This window comes from Drosophila obscura, unplaced genomic scaffold (assembly GCF_018151105.1).
Source record: "Drosophila obscura isolate BZ-5 IFL unplaced genomic scaffold, ASM1815110v1 contig_150, whole genome shotgun sequence".
Classification (NCBI taxonomy): domain Eukaryota; kingdom Metazoa; phylum Arthropoda; class Insecta; order Diptera; family Drosophilidae; genus Drosophila; species Drosophila obscura.
The window spans coordinates 6,949,847-6,968,480 of record NW_024542736.1 but is presented as its reverse complement, the minus strand read 5'-3'; the positions used below and the strand labels follow the sequence as shown (position 1 = coordinate 6,968,480).

The window sequence follows — 18,634 nt, the reverse complement described above, 5'->3', positions numbered from 1 at the left end:
CGATTTGGGGCCGGGTGCTGGGTGCCGGGTGCCGTGTGCAGGTGCAATGTTTCTCTCTGCTTTCCTCTTGTCACAATTTTTCCCTTTTTCGCTCTGAGACTTTGTTTGTTTTTGTTGTTTTTTTTTTTTTGGTCGGGAAGCTTATCACATTTCACACTCTTTCAACTTTTGATTTTTGGTGGCCTTGCGGTGGCCCTGCCAACCGTCGACTGGTCGGTCGGTCAATGGAGGCAGGCAGAGGCAGGACACCTGCCGCCTGCCACACTCGACACTTTCCACCTGCCACCTGACGCCTGACCATTTATTTATTATCGCCATCGGTTGCCTGTGACAACCGAGCAGGCGCAGGCGGTTTGTTGGTTGCCTCAGCAGCAATGTCCGTGCAGTCCGCTGGCACTTGTTGGCTCCAATTTTGGAATCATTCGAAACTATCTATCCAGCAACTTGGAAGGACTAGGAAGCCCTTGATCACTTGAAAAGTGAATTGTCAGTATAAATATTATATTCAGGGGCAACTCTTCTTTTAAGTAACCTTTTGAAATGGCTTTGAGCCAGCAAAATCCACATTAAATATGTATTTTGTCAGAAAATTATAGGTATTAATTATAGGTGATATTCATCAACTATTTAGAGTCCTTCGCTTCGTATTTGCTCCCCTTTGGAAAGCTTTTGTGTCGCGCCACTGTGCGGAAATGTTTGGCTCTCTCGCCAGCTTTCGCTCTCGGCAGGCAGCTTAATTTTGTAAATATTGCGAACGATAGTCGGGCCACATCGCTCACAGTGCATCTTGGGAGTCATGTGGCAGGCGACTGCGCATGGGCGGAGAGCGGAGCAGCCGCTGGCCCCCGTCCGCTAAGCCAAACGGACCGCCACGTGCCGCAAGTCGGAGCAACACCAGAGAGAGAGGACAGCAGAGAGCTGGGAGTGTGCCACGGTAGCGTTGGGCAATCTGGCCAGCGGGCACTTCATTTGGCGAAGAAGCTTCGTGGCGTGCGGGCATGTTGCAGTGCCGGAAAATGCGCGCGTAAACTGATAAATGAGTAGCACAAAGCACAACCGAGTATAGAGCTACAGCTAGAGCCACAGCCAGAGCCAGAACAAAAAGCAAACAATACGAGTGTCGTTCCGTCGTTCCGCCGTTCCGCCATTCGGTTCTTCCGTGTTCCCTGCGTTGTGTTCCATCCGATCCCTCGTTATCCGTCGCCTGGCTATGTGTTTATGAAGTGCGTGAATGAAGTGCCACAAAACGTTGCGGAAACCGTTTGCTGGCCCATAAATTGGCCAGCCAACCAGCCAGCCAGCCAGTCAGCCAGTTCGGGTAATTTGCCATTTGCCTGCCTTAACCGGGTCCAGAAGTGAAAGTGGAAGTCGGCCTTAAAGCGGCTGCCAATTAAGAGTTCACAGAACCCCACCAGCAACCCACACACACCCCCGCACACACTCGTACGCAATCCAGGAGGAGTCAGGGAAGCGAACACACACATGCAGCCATGGAATAGCTGCCAGTTGGTCCAGAGCCGGCTGCGGCCAAGTCCTAGTCCCAGTCCCAGTCCCAGTCGCAGACTTCGTTCGATTCGCTTTCGCTGTTGTTAAATCAATAGGAAAATAGTTTGGAGCAATTTCTGTGTCCCCTGCCTGCTTGCGTTAATGTCCCTGGCGCGTGGGTAGGGTGGGGCGTCAGGAGTCGGCTAAGTAATTGCGAATTGCGTGCCGCCTGTTTACAAGTTTCTTTGCCCGCAGTTGTTGCCTGCTCGCCTCACATTTTGGCTGCAGGAATTTGGCTAAGAGCCTGGCCTGGCCTGGCCTGGCGTGGCGTGGCGGTGCCAGGGCGGGTAGGCAGGTCAAAAGGCGCAGCCACACGACACCAGCCAGCAGCCGGCAACCACCAGCCACCAGCCACAATGCGGCTAGACCAGGCTCCGTCGGCAAGAGCGATGGCTGGCAAGTCTTCACTTGCCTTGGCTTGGGCGTGGGACGAGGACTCCGTCACTGAAAGGACTCCGTCTTGCGGAGCAAGAGAGAATAGAGCATAGGAGTTGTAAGTTATAGCCGACAAAAATACATTTGCCATTGGCATTGAATATGCGAGCTTCCATGTGGCCCAGCTAGAAAAGAAAGCCGTTCAGTTTGTTGGATGTTTATGTTTCGTGGTTTGCCTCTTCGCCTGTTTGGCCTCACAGTTTGAGAGACTTTAGCCAGGCTAAATAAATGCACTACACAGATTGTAGTGCAGTTTTCCTTCCTGCAAAAATAATACCCCATGAATTAAGGAATTGTCAAGTGTATTGCTGTCAAGGGTATGCTGGATTTCGGCATGTTTCGCCTAACCTTTCCTGCTTCTTCGCCGCCGCTTTATTTTTTTTTTGTTTATCGATTTTCAACGCTTGACTGAGCCAAGGGAAGCTAACGTCAACGCCAAGTCGCCATCGCCATCGCCATTTGGCTAGCAGGGGCAGCCGCGCAGGCCAAGCAACTCGAGCCGTGAGCCGGCTAATAACGCTCAGTAGGTCAGCGTCGCGGCAGCTTGAAGTGCGTTGGAAGCAACAGTGGCCAACGGCAGGCAGTTCAGTTGGTGGAAAGCGAAAACAAGAGCCAGAACTGGCACAGCCAGCAGTCGCACTCGGAGTCCCAGTCGCAGAAGAATTCATAGGCAGGGAACACGGGCAGCCCCTGGCTCAACTTGAGGCGGATAAAAATAGCTGGCAACACAGACACAAACACACACACAAACGCAGTGCAAACTTCAAACGCGCTTGGCCTACTTTCCCGAGTAATGGGCCTGGGACACCAGCTACTACTCCTACTGCTCACAATCCCCATTTTCCTGCGCACCCGCCGGACCGCAACCAAGTTAAATGAGGCACACACGCAAGGGGGTGGATTAGAGTGGAGCACAGAGTGCAGGCGGCGGAGGAACCGGCGGCTGGCATGTTCACAAACAAATGACCAAAGCCAAGGCAAAGAGTGAAAAGTTGCGTTGTGTGGGGGGTCACTACAGGACCCGTACATGGACACGTAGACAGGCTCGAGTTGAGGCACAGGCACAGGCAACGGCACGGCCCATAGGCCACAGGCCACAGCGTTAATCATACGCATCGTGTGCCAATCCGTGTCCAGTGAATGCAAAGTCAATCAGCGTCTAATTGACAGCTGCAGTCATTGGCAGACATGCCCAACAATGGATGGGCGCCAGCCTCACGCCTCACGCCCCACACTCCACACTCTGCAAGGAGCAGCCGAAAACAACAATTAAAATGGCAAGCAACGTGGCCCTGATACGGACTCGGCTGCGGCTTCTGGCCCAGTGCGAGGTCTTGGCCCACTGCTGTGAGCGCGGCCATTAGCGGTCAGAGATGAGCAAACTATGGAGCAGTGCTGTGGCATTTTTTCTGGAGTTTCTGTTACTTTATTACTTCCCTTTTGGAAGTGGTGTTTTCTTTTTGGTCTCACTGGCTGCTGCGTTGAATTAGAAGGTAGAAACCTTCCATATAATCGATGCAACTATTGATCTATATTGGAAATGATAAAGAAATGAATTGAACTTTCTTCACAAGGAAAGATCTGCTGGAAAAAACTTTGCTTTAATTCTCGGAGTTGATCTCCAATTTTGTATAGGTATAAAGTTCAGTGGATGCATTCCATTTAAAGGCTCTTTCCATTCAATTTTTCTACGCTTTCTGTTGGCAGACAAATGCTTTCCATAACCTACCTCAATGAACTGTGACTGACATTGGCCACACCAGACGCAGCCGCAGCCACAGCCACTGCAAGCAGCCGAAAAAGAAAGCAAATTGAAAACCACAAAACCATTTCAATCCAGACTTGGCACATCCACCCTGCCCCGCCTCCTGATTATTAGCCATATGGCTTGTTCAGGGATTGGTAGTAATCGCTGGGGCGGTGGTGCGGGGTGCTGCTGCTCGAAACTTATCGCTCGATTGCAGATTGTTTCCCGACTGTCAGTAACGGCGCCACAAAGTATGCAACACTAAGTATTCGCCCCACTGGCCCCACAACTCCGCACTTGCCGCTTTGCACGGTATTTTCCAATTAGAACTGCCAGGGGGCGGCGGCTGAGGGCTCCTGGTCTGGGCAGGAGAAAGGCTCTGGGTCTGGGTCTGGGTCTGTGTGTTTGGTGGCAAACATGCGTGGCACGTGAGCGACATCCCGTTGGCTCAGTGCGTGTGTGTGCATGTAAATTACAAAATCGTGCAAAAAGGCGCCATTAAAAGAGAAAAAGAAGAGGCAAAACAAAAAACCATTAGCGCAAAACACATGTGAAAAGCTTGCCACCTTACCAGAGCCGCTTTCTGCATACCCTTGCAGGCTGCCAGAAACATTTTTATAGAAGAAAAGAAAGATGCGTAAAGTAATTAAATGAGGGAGTGAAACACTTCAATCGCATTGCAACAAGAGACATAGTTAAAAATGCCATAAAGAAAGGAAGAAAATACAGTCTGAACGTTTCAGTAGGCTTTTCGAGGCACACAAGAGGTAGAAACAGAGAGAGAGAGGTGGTTGTGGAGCGCCCACTTCTAGTGAATGACAAAACGTACAATTTAACCTTAGACCAAATTAGCGCTAGTGTCGTGGACTTTATAAACATTTTCCAGTTGCTGTAGCTTCAATAATCTCTGAGATCAAGACGGACAAGGGGACACAACAAATAGCTATATCGATTCGGCTATTGACTCCGATCAAGAATGTATGCGCCACTTTCTCTAGCATATTTACACGAATCTACTAAAAAACTGAACTCCTTAGGTACTGTCTTTGAAAACAAGCATGAGGAGAAAGAAAGAAAGAATTGAAAAAATAGGGGAATCAACAATATGTTAAACTTAATAGGACTATCCTTATATCACTACTCAAACCGTCTTCTGAGGCTCACGGGGGCTGTTTCACAGCTTCCCTCTTATATCTTCCTCTATTATATTTTACCAGCCACCTACTAAGTGAAAACTATAATAAAACTAACCCCTCCTAAGCACCGTCCTCTCCCCTGCAAGTATTTGCTTGAAATTTCTACAAAACTCCTTGATCGTTTTCGAATATTTACCTCGAATGGTGGCAGGCGGGCAGGGGGGGGGGCAGGGGCAACCGAAAGTAATGAAGAATGTTATGCCTGGCGGGGCAGCAATTTAAATTCTCGCTTCACACCCGTGTCACGCCAAATCGCTACGCATCGCGCTCTCCTCACTCCCTGACTCCTCGAACGCGGTGGAGTGGCATTGCGTATACGCCCCGTGCTTGGTGCTCTACTAACTTTTTGTTTGCCTGCTGCCTGTCCGTGTGCCTGCGTGCGTATGCGTGTGCGTGTTTGGGTGCGTGTGGGCGTGCTTAACATAATTACAGGCACGCTGCTGTGCTGCTGTTGCGGTCGTCGTCGTCGTCGGCGTCTCAGTTCGCAGTCAAAGTCGTTGTCAATGCCGTTGATAATGCGGTTGGCGCTGGCTGTGCCAGGAGCGGAGTCCGTGCCAGGCCGTAATTGTCACTCGAATGACCATAAAAGCAGCAACAAATTCATCATTGTCACAAAAATTGATGCAACAACAATTACAACAATATAACAGCAACAAAAACAAAACAAATCCAAAAAACCAACAAAGTATTGCCACCAGCACCACCGGATAACACGGCCAATAACCAGAGTGGGGACACCGCGTCATGTTAGAAGCTAAAACTAAAACTAAAACAACAGAAACAGAAGAAACCGAAGAAACCGAAGAAACAGAGGAAACAATAACTGCCACAGAAGTAATTACTGAACCAGCAACAACAGCAACAACTACCATCCAGAGACCGATCCTAAGATGGTCCTAAGCACCGAATGGTCACAGGTGGAGGTTATCGATCTGATCAACGATGGCAACGGCCTCGGATTCATTCTGGTGGGCGGCCGCAGCACCGGCGTGGTGATCAAGGCCTTGACGCCGGGCGGCGTTGCCGAGCGGGATGGGCGCCTACAGCTGGGCGATCACCTGCTGCAGATCGGAGAGGTCAATCTGCGCGGCTTCAGCTCGGAGCAGGTGGCCACAGTTCTTCGTCAGACCGGAGCTCAGGTGCGTCTGATAGTGGCGCGGCCAGTGGAGCCGACTGCCATCGATTACCAAACGCTGGCCAGTCATGCGCCGATTATACCAACTAAGCTCCTCTCCGACCCGGAAGAACTGTCGCGTCATCTCTTCCAGAACACGAGCTTCACCAATGCTGCGGCAGCTGCTGCTGCTGCTGCTGCGGCTGCGGCTGCGGCTGCTGCCGGCTCCGTGGACGTGACCAGTCTGGTGGGTCTGGTGCGGGGCGGGCCCGCCGATGGCTCTGAACTGGCCACGGCTGAGCCGCCGCTGGGCGTCGGACACCACCTGCAACTGGGCGAGCTGACGGACCTGGCCGATTTCCCCCTGCCGCCCATACCCCCCCACATGATCGGGAGCCACAGCAGCAGCAGCTCGATGGAGGCCAATGGCCGGCAGTGTCCGCGCGACCTCGACATTGTGCCCTTCTCCATACTCTCGCCGCCCCCTCGTCCCGCCCTGCAGCTAGCCCTGGAACCGCGCTGGAGAACTAGGGACGGGGAGGAGGGGGGAGACGAGGACGATCAGCATATTGAGACTGTGATAGCCGGCAAACTGTTGGCCGACGAGGTGGACAACGACGACGAGGGAGACAGCGAGGGGGACTCCGCCTCCGGCTCGCCCTCGTACATGGACTCCCCGGAGACGGAGACGTACGTGGTGGAGCTGCACAAGAACGTCTACGGGCTGGGCATTACTGTGGCCGGCTATGTGTGCGAGGAGGAGGACCTGTCCGGGATCTTCGTGAAGAGCATCATCGAGGGCAGCGCCGCGGAGACGAGCGGCCAGATCCAGATCAACGATCGCATCGTGGCCGTCGATGGACGCTCCTTGTCCGGCGTGACGAACCATCAGGCCGTGGAGCTGCTGCGGAACACGGACATTGAGGTGCACCTGACGCTGGAGCGGTTCCTGCGCGGCCGCAAGTTCGAGCATCTGCAGGTGGCCCTCACGGAGATCAAGGGTCGCTCCGCCCCCTGCACGGCGGACAACGATGGCGACGGACAGTCGCAGCTGTCGATGCCGGGGTCCCCATCGATAGCCACGCTCAGCTGGCTGCCACCCAAGTCCCTTGACGCCGACTCGATTGCCACCGAGGAGGGCGAGGCGGAGGGCGAAGCGGCGGAGGATGCCGACCCGCTGGAATTGGCCGATCTGCCCTCGCGGGACACCGTCGAGTCGAACATGTCGCACTTGCTGGACCGCAGCGATCACAGTGGCCCGGCCAAGGCTGCCAATCCCAGTCCATCAGTCCCAAGTCCCCCCCCTCCGACGCTGACCAATGGCCAGCTGGTGCAGAGGAGCAGAGGCCACGGCATGGCGGCGGATGACAGTGGCAACGACACCGACGAGCAGTGTCCAGAGCCAGAGCCCGAGCCAGATCCCGCCCAGAGTCGGACGCCCACCAATGAGCTGGATGGGGTGGCAATAGGGGCGGCGGCGGCGGTGGGGGTGGTGGGCGAGGTCAAGGTCGAGAAGGCGGCCAGCCCGAGCGCCGCCTCGCTGCGGGTGGCCTGGAAAAGTGAGTTTCCCGACAGTGAAATTTTAGTTGCCGAAATAAATAAACTTTCAGGTCTAGGGATCAGCCTCGAGGGCACCGTCGACGTCGAGTGCGGTATTGAGAAGCGTCCGCACCACTACATACGCTCCATACTCGAGGACGGTCCCGTCGGCCGCCAGGGCATCCTGCGGCCCGGCGACGAGCTGCTCCAGGTCAACGAGCACAAGCTCCAGGGACTGCGCCACATCGACGTGGTCAAGATCCTGAAGGAGCTGCCCGCGCGCGTCAAACTGGTCTGTGCCCGCGGCACCCGTGTGCCCTCGATCATCAACACCTCGCAGAATGCGGAGGCATTTGAGACGCGCAGCCTCCTGCCCGGTGGCCACCAGAGCCTGCAGAATCTGCTTAGCAAGGCGCAGTCGGAGAGCTCCCTGTACACGTCCAGCACGGCGACGCTGACGGATGCCGTCGGAGCAGCGGGCAATGGCAATGGCAACGGCAACGGCAACGGAAGTCAGCAGCGCTCCAAGTCGCTGGAGAACGTGTCCGGACTGGCGCTGTGGAGCTGCGAGGTGACGGCAGTGGACATTGAGAAGACGGAGCAGGGCTTCGGCTTCTCCATCCTCGACTACCAGGACCCGCTCGACTCGGATGGCAGTGTGATTGTGATACGCGGCCTGATACGCGGTGGTGCTGCGGAGGCAACCAACGAGATATATCCCGGCGATCGCCTCATGAGCGTCGGCGAACATTTGCTCCAGGGCCTCGAACTGGACGAGGCCGTTTCCATTCTCAAGGCCATGCCGCCGGGCCTCACGCGCCTGGGCATCTGTCGGCCACTCTCCACGTCGGACAGCAACAGCAACATAGCCTCGCCGCTGGGCGACTCGTCCAGCACATAGTGACAGCCCCTCGATGGCCACTCGGAGCCAGCGCCATTCTCAATGTGTGAGTAAAGTTTTGAATTTACTTATACAATTGATTTAGAATTATGATAAGCCTGCAGGAAATGCAGGAGAATTTCTGTGTGTCCTAATGGACTCCTAAAGCTCAAGTACTTGTACTTTAATGGTACAGAAATATCATTTTCTAGTACACAGATCAAGTTTTTACTCGTACTTTAATTTGTTTAAATTATTCTTATATAGATTATTTAACGATTGTATGTATTTTATTAACACAAGAAAATCCCCGAAGATTTCGGAGATGAAGAAGACTTTTTTGTACTAATGACACTTGAATTCCCACACGAACAAAGTTGTAGATAGTAGCTTGTATTTTCATTAGATTTTGTTGAGTCTTACCCGGGAAGATCTAAGGTTAGGTAGGTGCATGGCTCAGTTCTTTTCTAGCTGTATTAGAAACTCAAATTTCAATTAGACATTTGTGAGTTTTCTTTGCTTATTGGGAGTAGTTTTATCCATCTGTGTATTCCCTTGACTGGCATTCGAAACGCGATACATAAAATTCAAGTGAATTTTATTTTAAATTCATAAATTCGGTAATAAAATTTCACGCTCTTCAGATAATTTTTGCCTTGTTTCTGCTTTGTTTCCGCTTATTGAAGTTTTATTTCAAGCTCTATTTAATTTCAATATTGACAGTTGCTGGTGTTTGCCTAGGAAAATTGTTCGCGGATTGATGGCTGGGACAGCTGTTTCTGCGCAAAAGTCAATATGAATGCGAATTGTCACTGTCTGGCTGGAGGGGCCTTATTAAATTGTCACCTGGCGCAGGTGTCGCGCCAATTTCCCTTAAAGATTTTCCTTCTCCCCAGCCCCCCACTCCGTTCTCTAATCGGGCAGAAATGTGTGCGCAACCGCACCCTCCCCCTTGCCGGCTCGGTAAGCCTTGCTGGTTGATTCCGTGATGGCTCTCCTCTGCTTTTATTGTGCATATGAGATTTCGATTTTAATTGTTGCCCGGGCAGCGCCACAAAGCCATTTGGTTGTTGGGTTACGCCCCACCTGGGGACCACACAAAATATATGTATATGGCCATTGTTCAATGGCTGACCGCTTGATACGCTTTTGAAGTTCTTTGTTGCCCATACGCCCTGTGTTCCCTTTATATATATGTATATCTACCTCTCTGCTGGAGACCACAAGCCTTTTCGTGTCTTTTATTGGCTGTCAACCCTTGTGTCCTGTTGTTTCTGCCACTTGTTGTCCTTCAATGTCTTCTGATTGCCATTTCGAGTGCGAGTCGAGACACAGAACTTCTCTTAATAAGATGGCAAGTTTCCCCAACAACTCTGGTGTGTTGTCCTGAGTCATTCATTCATTCAAAACGTTAATGAAAGCTCCGAGAAAATTAAAAGCGTTTGACACATGCTGAAAACTTTTAATTTTCAAGCACGTAGCACAAAGAGAGAGAGCAGAGACAGAGACAGAGAGAGAGAGAGCGTGTGGAGTGGAGTGTCAAGAAGGGATGAGGTCAGAAGTTTTCCCTTACCCATTAACAAACCCAAAGTTGTGTCCGCACTGTTGGGGGGCCTTCTTGACGCATAAATAATTCATGCATAGAAATAAATACAGAACTTTGACAAGGCTCCCTCCCTCTCCTCCCTCTCCCTATGTCTGGCTGGGCCAGTACTGGGCCAAGGATAAACTGCAAATTACCACTAATCTCCAGGGGTCAACAGTTCCTCTTCTCTCTAGTATACACTACAGATTGTGGGTTGTGTGTGTCTGTGTCTGTGTCGTGTAAATCTCATAAATAGTAATCTTCTTAATTGACTCTCTCCTCGCTCAGGGGATCCGAGCGTCTTTCCTATTCATAATTTATACGTTATTCCGGGCTTTTGTTTAAAAAATCATTATTTAGCAATTGCTGGCCAGCATAAATTATGAGCGCCCAGCGATAGCGAAAAGTTTCTCAGCTCAAACTATGGCACATAGTTGTGGCAACGGAACAGAACAGATTCGTTGGAATGGGGGCCCGCAGCTGGCAATGAAATAATAAAAGCTCCGCCAGCAATTATAAAAATGTTTGCTACATTTGCAAAAGCCGACGAGGAATTTAATTCTCCATATAGTAAATATGTGTACACACATAACGCCTTATACATATATACATGTTAAATATAAATGCTTATGTGTAAACCACATAGAGATACATATGTATATGTGTATGTACATGTACATGTACACTGAGAGAAAAATACCAGTAGGGGATGTGAACTCGAGCATAGAGTACAAGGAAACATTTATGGTGCCGGACACTGAATGTTCCAATTAATCCAATTAAAGCTGTCTACCCAAGAAGCAGCTTAAGTAATTTTTTTGTAATTAAAATTAAAGTTATTAACTGAAAACGAGAACCTTTAAAATTGAATACAGCGAGTCCACTGTAGGCCTCTAAGTGTTCGCTTAGTTTTTGCCAATTTTATTTTCGATTTGATTCGAATGTATTCCCGATTTTATATACACTTTTTTCTCAGTGATATGGAAAGTTGTCTGTTGTTGTTTGGCCGTTTAATTAATTGGCTATTAAAAGTGTTGAAAATTGAAAACAAAATTCGGTTCGTTTGCAGCAGCAGCAGTCAGAAAAGGCCAGGGACGAAAAGTGTGCAATCGGCTCGACCCGCTCGGTCTCTGTCCAGCCACCACCCGATTCGCCCGTAAACGAGTACGCGTATATATTCGTGTTTGTCTTTGTCTTTGCTGCACAAGCAAATTAATTGAAGCAACTGGATAATGAGAATAAACGACATACGTTAATACTTAATAGATTTACGTAATATTATTATTTAATTACAAACACTCTCGCCAATTACATCTGTTCTTAATCATTGAAGAAATATAATTAGCACAGTCGAAGGATTTCAAAAACATTCAAGTATTTAATATATCCAATTTATTTAGCTTTTTCTGTGACTTTAACTACCTCTCATAACTGATCTTTAAAATGATGCACAAAAATTACGGCTACAACGTTTCTATTTTCAGAAGTTAAACAAAAATATGGCTGATAAATATTCTACAATATGGCATTTCTAAAACCTTTTTCAAAACATATTAAATTCAAGTTAATGTTCTTACATTTCGGTAATAATTCGTTTAGGAAAATTCCGACTACTTACATACTGAGACAGAGACATACAAAGCTTTTTTAATCGCCACTAGATCCACTTGGTCTAACGTTCCAAATAATACTCTAAATGCAATAAAATGTACTCCTTAAATATAATTAAAAGGCTCTATATAGCTCTCAAAACACTACGAATAGTTCCATTCATCATCGCATTAGATTTATTGATTTTCGCTTGACAAAACATTCCGTATTCTTCCCTCGGGGTCATTGTACGAGTATTTGAAGTAAAGCCAAAATTAAATTTAAATAAGTGCACTGTGAATATGTATTAAGTAAATAGTATCGATATGTAGAAATGCAACCCACAAAAGGCGGAAAGAGGCCTTCTGTCGTGCCCAATCGCTGACTGCGGTATACATGGCGTATGTGCAACGCGACCTTACATTGAATATTCCTGATGCTGACGAATCTTTTATTTTTTTTTTGCATATGCAGCAGTGTCTGTCGACGCCTTTAATCACGTTTTAATTAACCAAACATCCGTCATGCCCCGCCATATAGCGGAATTTCGCAAAATCACAAATTGTTTATAAATTACAATTTAGGGCGGGACACCGGGCGATGGGGCTGAGGATGGGGTCTGCAGCTTGATGCACGGGCAGTGCATTTTAAATCAAATTAATGTAAACAATGCCAGGGATGTGGGACAGCCAGGACACTTGGACAGTCTGCCAGTTGGGCGGAACGATGGCTGTACTACTGCCTGCCAGTTGGGCGGAACGATAGCCGACAGATGCTTTTCCAGTGGCAGCTCCCGAGGCAGGCACCGGTCATAATAGGGTCACAAATAGGGACGAGCTGGGGGGACAACATGTGTGGCGCTCAATTTTACTATTTTACAACTTTACAAATGTAAATATGAAACGGCAACAACATAATGCCCGAGTCGAACATGTGTGGGCGATTAATACTGCTGCTGAATATGCCCATTGTTGCATGGCATTTTCATTTTAATTTACTAATTGCACGGCCGTAAACGTAGACTGGCATCAGCCTTAATCAAAGCCAATTCGATGGCAATTTAATGATTTATTTAATTATTTCATTCAGATATAGAAACGAGGGCGGGTCAGGGCAGGGCGTAGATTATTAATTGTAAATATTTGTAAAAGAGGGATTTTGCTTACTTCCAGATAAATTTGTAAAGGCAATTGAAGCTTGAACAAGATGAAACGAAAACAAAAAGGATTAGCAATTTGTATTTATTAGCATTTATTTTATTTGTTATGTCAGCTCAATTTGCATACCTTTTGTGCAGAGTGCCACAAAATTGACAGAAGGAAGGGGCAGAGGAATTAGACACGGAAAATGTATTGTTCATTTGAGTATTCAAATATGTTTTGTGTCAATTTGGGCACATGGTTGAGGGAAGGGAAAACTAAATTGATAAACTACAAATGCTAGACCGACGAAATGTGCAAACAGTAACATAATATTAAGTCAGAGAAATCAAGTATTCAATTTGCCTGAAGTGCCGCAATACTGACAGTTATAAAAAGTAAAGAAATCTAATTGTAGGAAGTGCATTCGCTTAAATGCAGTAAAATCGTTGAACAGAGTCAAAGGGGAATGTCCAAAACTGTCTGAAAGAAAACTCAACAATATATCTTTATCGTGTGCGCTACATTTCCCGGACTTCCTTCCACTTTCTCTCAAGATTAATAGACTTGCAGTTTCATACATTTTTCATATTCCTAAACATTCATTTATATATATGATGAAAAGACGAACAATTTTCCCACAATTACCAAGTGCAGTGTCTGGTGGGGAAAAAGAGTTTCGTTTTGCTGGGTTTGCCGTTTTCTCATTAAAATGGTTGGAGGCTTGATTGCCGGTCCTTGGAGAAAACGTACGAGTATATTTGCGCATACAAGTATAACAGACTGCAAAAATAATTACGAGAGAACAAAAAACTCATTAAAACGCATTTCACACTGTACCGCAAACATGCCATCAGCGAGCTCTCTAAATATCCACATCTCCATTGCTGCCCCTCCCTCTCCTGCGCCACTCTCCCATTTCCGGTTCCTGCTCCCAGAATGGCAGCAGCCTGGGAGCCTGCGAGCCTGGGCCCGGGCCCGGGCATGCATGCAAATCTATCAACGCACATAAGTATGTGCCTGGAAGGGTTCTTCTTCTTCGTTTGCTGCTCCTACTACATACTGTGCTATATGCAGTACACAGAGGGAACAAAGCAGTTCCAATCCAACTTGAAACGAAGGCAATGTCTCTGGTAACTGATAATGGAAAGGAGAGGAGAGGACGCTTCTACTCTTTGAATACTAGTATAATCAATCAGCATAAAACCTGAATTTTCCCAACATTCCATATTTGCTCAATGGTAGACTTTTCTTTTATTTTTGTTCCAGGGCCTTCTTGCTAACAGCTGAGTAAGTTTTTAGACTGTTCCCTTGCTCAGTGCATGACAGGGCCAGGGCCATTTATCTAATGCAACAATTGTGTAAATGAGGCAGCTGCCGGATCCCACTATGTGGTGCGGGGCCAGTGAAATGAAGAAACAATAATGTGGCAAGAGCATAATACAGTGGGGAGTGGCCTGCCCTCTTTCATGCTTCCTCGTGCTCCACGCTCTCTTTGTAATTGTCTGTGCATGGACTTCAAGATGCAGCACCATCACAGCCACAGCGACAGCGACAACAACAAGTTGCTGGCTTTATCTTGGCATATCGACAACATCCTCTGCTCTTCTCCTCTTGCTGCACTCTTGAGTGCGTTGGAGATGAGCTTTGCTTTCCTTCCTACTTCTTCTTTCGCTTTCTCGCTTTTTCCTCTCTTATTTTGTTTTGTTTTTTCTCGCACTCACACATGGTTTAATTAAACGCTGATAACACCAACAAAGATTTTGCTGTCGCTGTGAAAAAGTTTCTTTTTTGCTCTTCCCCCCCTTATACCCGGTGGATGTAGAGTGCAAGGGCATATTATATTCATACAAGGCCGCAACAGTCGAGTCTTTCAAACAATGTCCGCCTGTCCAGCCCATCCGTATCTTAGATTATAAGCATCAAAAGTTGATGTCATAATGCATACGCTGTACAAATTTACTCGTATTTGTGTCTTGATTCTCATATGGAATTGAACAAAAATTTACAGATTTATAGGAAAGAATATGAATCGAAAATAAACATGCATAAAGTTATTGCCGCCTTCCATATTGATTTGATCGCTTTTTTTGTATATTTGTGGAGAATCTAACACCTGTTAGTGGACTATAATTTTTTATAGAAAGTTCTGATAGAACTTTGAAGATAGTTGCACAAGCAAAAACTGCCTGAATAAGTGTGTCTTTCCGTCTGTCAGTCGCTGCTGCTTGTAATGATTTAATTTACAGTTAATCTAAAATCAGATTAAATCTTTCCCATATTGTGAAATTCTATGCCGAGTAGCGGGGTATACTCATAGTCGGAATTCTCAACGACAGCGTCGTCCTCTCTTGTTTAAACATCCTGTTCTCCTTGGTGTATTATTTTTCTTTTTCTTTTTTTCGGGCAGCACTCGAGTGAAGTGCATAAATTTGTACTCATCGTCAAGTTGTGTATCGAGGGTCTACTATCTCTTGTCTCACTCAGACTTTCGCTCGATACGAGTATTTAGCCTCCTTGTCGCTTATGGCCGTTAATACATGCCAGGGCCTACTTATTAAGCCAGTCAAGGGGGACTGGCAGCGCTTTAAAAATACATAAAAATTAACTGCTGACGCAATTGCCAGGGGAGAAGACGGTGGAGTAGAGCTGGAGGCGGGGCAGAAGGAGACGCTGGAAGTGGATGAGCTTGAACAGCCGTTACTCTGACGCATTCACTGCTCATAATTCTCATAATTGACAATACCACTAGGCCCCCCCCCTCGTCACTGCCTCTCACTCTCCTTCTTGCTCCCCACCGGTTCTCATAAAATTTGTAGCGGACTCAACCCGAGGCCTATAAATATTTGACGATTTGCGTTCGCCGACTCGTCAGCTGATTTACTTAACTTGCTTAAATACAAATTACCCAATGCACTTGGGCCTCCTCCTCGCCAGCTCCTGCTGTTCGTACTCGTACTCTTACTCGTAATAAATATGGTAAAAGGACACTGAATCGGGGGATATTTTTATTGATTTTTCTCCGCCTCTGTCCGGGGGTCTGTGAAAAACAATGGCCAAACATATGTTTTCATATTTAATTATACCCATTCCCCCAGTTAGTGTACGCGTGAGTGTACGTGCGAGTGGGAGTTGGAGTGGTAATGCGAGGGAGAGTAAGTGTTTTATGGGCACTTTGAGTGGGCCTTTTTGTGTGTATGTTCCAGCAGGTACGGCCGAGTGCCGATGTCAGCTCGTTTGCAGATTGAATTGGTAATCAAGGCACTAAAGCTGAGGTGGGAGGCGACGGAGACGAGACCCTTGAGTGCCCACCGCATGTGGTCGAGATTCTTGGATAATGCTGAACATTAATGGATATATCTTTACATAAAGTTCTATGGTTATAACAATGCCGTTATCAATCAGCTAATACGAACTATTTTGGCTATGAATTTATTTTGGTAAGAGTGAGTTTTCGTTCCTCCTCAGTCTCTTATTGTCTCTCCGCAGATGATGCAGTAAGAGTCGTACTCGAAAAAATACCTCACTGCCCATCCTGCCATTACACATATGTACATAGTATATGTATGCAGCAAAATCTACTTATACTACTGACTATATTAATGTCGAGGCAGGTGTACGAGTACGTGTCCCGCGACTCAAACATTCCGACTGCTTTTACATGAATAAAATAGAAATAGTTCATAAATTGAATTCAAATAAAATACATTTGCCTACACTCGTTTGAAATTGGTTTTCTACAATAAATATCTAGTGCTAGTGCACTAGAATTTCTCCTTTTTATTTGTTCAAAATATTTGGTTTGGCATCGTAATTGGTTTTATTGATAAAAATGTTCACTTAGCGCGTATTTATTTTGTTGTAGGTACATATGTTTGTGCATATGTATGTTTGCTAAGTTCTGAAACTAAGTTAAACAAATAAATGTATGCAGAAATTGTAACGAACAGTTAGTTGAGTTGCTGGAAATTCGGGTTTACTTTAATCAATGTATTGACAAACTGTTCACCATGAATTGTGTTGACATGGCTCGGGAAGTGTTGATTAAAAGCAGAAAATAGTGTGCCAAATGTTTGAAGGAATGTTCCAACATTGCAATGTCATGTCAAGTTTATTTCAACTCCCGATAAATGGAATCAATAGCACGGCCAAGTGAATTTAGGTCAACCGAGGCGAGGCTTTTCAACCGAATTTCAAAGAAGTTCAATCGTGAGAATTCATCTGCACAAAAAAAAAACTATACCAAAGGGAGTCAACGCAAAGTTGAAATTATTCCCTTTTGGAGCATGTCAAGGTACATCTTTATAAAGAATCTTTATCCATAGAAACTTGGAATAGACTAATAAGATTCTATTCCTCTATTTCCCCTGCGGGAATAATTCCTTTAAATAATAAAAGAATTGTATTCAGAGTACTTATTACCTAATTACCGTTCACGATATTTATCGAAAACAACTCCATGCTTAGCGGCTTGTATTTTCGATCCCTTTAGACTGGACATTGATTTTGGGTGGCTCGTAATCCTGCTTGTCTCATTCACGTTAATTAGGTTTTACATCCTGATGCCGACGTGGCCGAGATGCAAATTGCATGCATTTGTTTTCTGCCAGACTTTTAGTTGCAGGGTAAACGGGCCGCGTCGACGGCCCTTGGCTGCTTTACACCTACTCGCTCGTTCACATACCCATCCTCCCACTCCTAAGCCCCCCCTCATTCTCATGGGTTTTAAATTTAAATACCCTGGCAGAGAGAGTCTTTATTTTTTAGTGCAAACAATATCTCAGTCATTCGTGAGAACCTTCAAGAACGGGTCTTAGTATCGTAAATCTATCAAAGCAATTATGCTGCTGAAGTTCTCGTGCATATTTTAATTTAAAAACCTTTTAATACAGCTTTGTTAATTATATGTTTAATAGAAGCATAAAGACGTAATTATACGATAGATCCGCATAGAAGGGTATCAAAGCTTCGTCCCCAGAATCTACCCTTACATTATTGTTTGTGTTGCACGCGGCTGCAGAAAGTTGCCTTCTACTGTGGCTGCCAGATAGGCCGCCGTGAGCACACACACGCGACGTCATCGAGAGCTCATTGTGCATGCAAAGATTACCCCACAAATGTACTCCGCCATTGTCCTCCTTACCTTATCTTTCCCCGCTCCCCACAGCAGTTCAAAGTTTACGCAATGTCAATAGAACCGTTGGAGCAGCTGCTGCTGCTGCAAGTGTTGTTTCGCCTGTAGCTACTGTTGCTGTTACTGCCCCTGCCCCTGCCTCTCGTGTGCTGTTGCTGCATCTTGTTAAGTGCAACAACATTTAAACTCAAAAATAGAATGCAGCAAAATGTGTAACAGCCTTAACCCTTTGAAGGCAAACTTTTTATGACAGCTCCTTGCAAAAACAATCAAATAGAGCAGGGGCTGAAAAAGAGGCAAGGCAGAGCTGAAAAAAAGACTGAAAGCAAAGGCGATCAGGCGACAGGCCTGACAAAGACAGATAAGAAAAGCTTAAAACATGCAGAGTGGACCTCTGCCAGCACGATGCTGTCCAAAAGCGTGGAAAAAATGCGGAAAAGCGAGAAGAAAAACGCACGAAAAAAAGGGAAGAAAAAAAAGAGGAAAATTTTATATTCCGGTATTCGTCCGGTATACCGTCTGCTGAGATTCTTTTAATTTTTTAACCGCTCTTAAAATTGTATGGAATTTAACTTAAATTGTTAAATGACTGTTTCATTTTGATAGGATCGAAATCACTTCGATTTGTATGAAATGAATGCTGCACTTTATACTTATGCCATATATTTCACCAAAAGTACCCAACCTCCAACTGCAACTTTATGATTATGATCAGGGAAAGAGATGCCAT

The 18,634-nt window shown here is 46.6% G+C and overlaps 1 protein-coding gene and 1 long non-coding RNA gene across 3 annotated transcripts in view; one reads left to right on the top strand and one right to left on the bottom strand.

Moving 5' to 3' along the window:
- Nucleotides 1-960: 960 nt before the first annotated feature.
- Nucleotides 961-18,634, top strand: part of LOC111066924 (patj homolog) — a 32,759-nt gene continuing 15,085 nt past the window's right edge. The window contains exons 1-3 of one of the 2 annotated variants that reach the window (XM_022355875.2): nucleotides 961-1,318; nucleotides 5,356-7,596; nucleotides 7,648-8,523. In XM_022355875.2, coding sequence (XP_022211567.2) covers nucleotides 5,814-7,596; nucleotides 7,648-8,477 — 2,613 coding nt within the window. In that variant the 5' untranslated portion in view covers nucleotides 961-1,318; nucleotides 5,356-5,813 and the 3' untranslated portion in view covers nucleotides 8,478-8,523. Of the gene's footprint in view, nucleotides 1,319-5,355; nucleotides 8,524-18,634 lie in introns of both variants that reach the window. The other variant, XM_022355874.2, reaches the window with a different exon arrangement.
- On the bottom strand, nucleotides 2,122-2,736 carry LOC111066925. Its single transcript, XR_002607111.2, has 2 exons — nucleotides 2,329-2,736; nucleotides 2,122-2,242 (listed from the first exon to the last, which is right to left on the bottom strand). It is a non-coding gene; the product is annotated as an uncharacterized LOC111066925 (long non-coding RNA).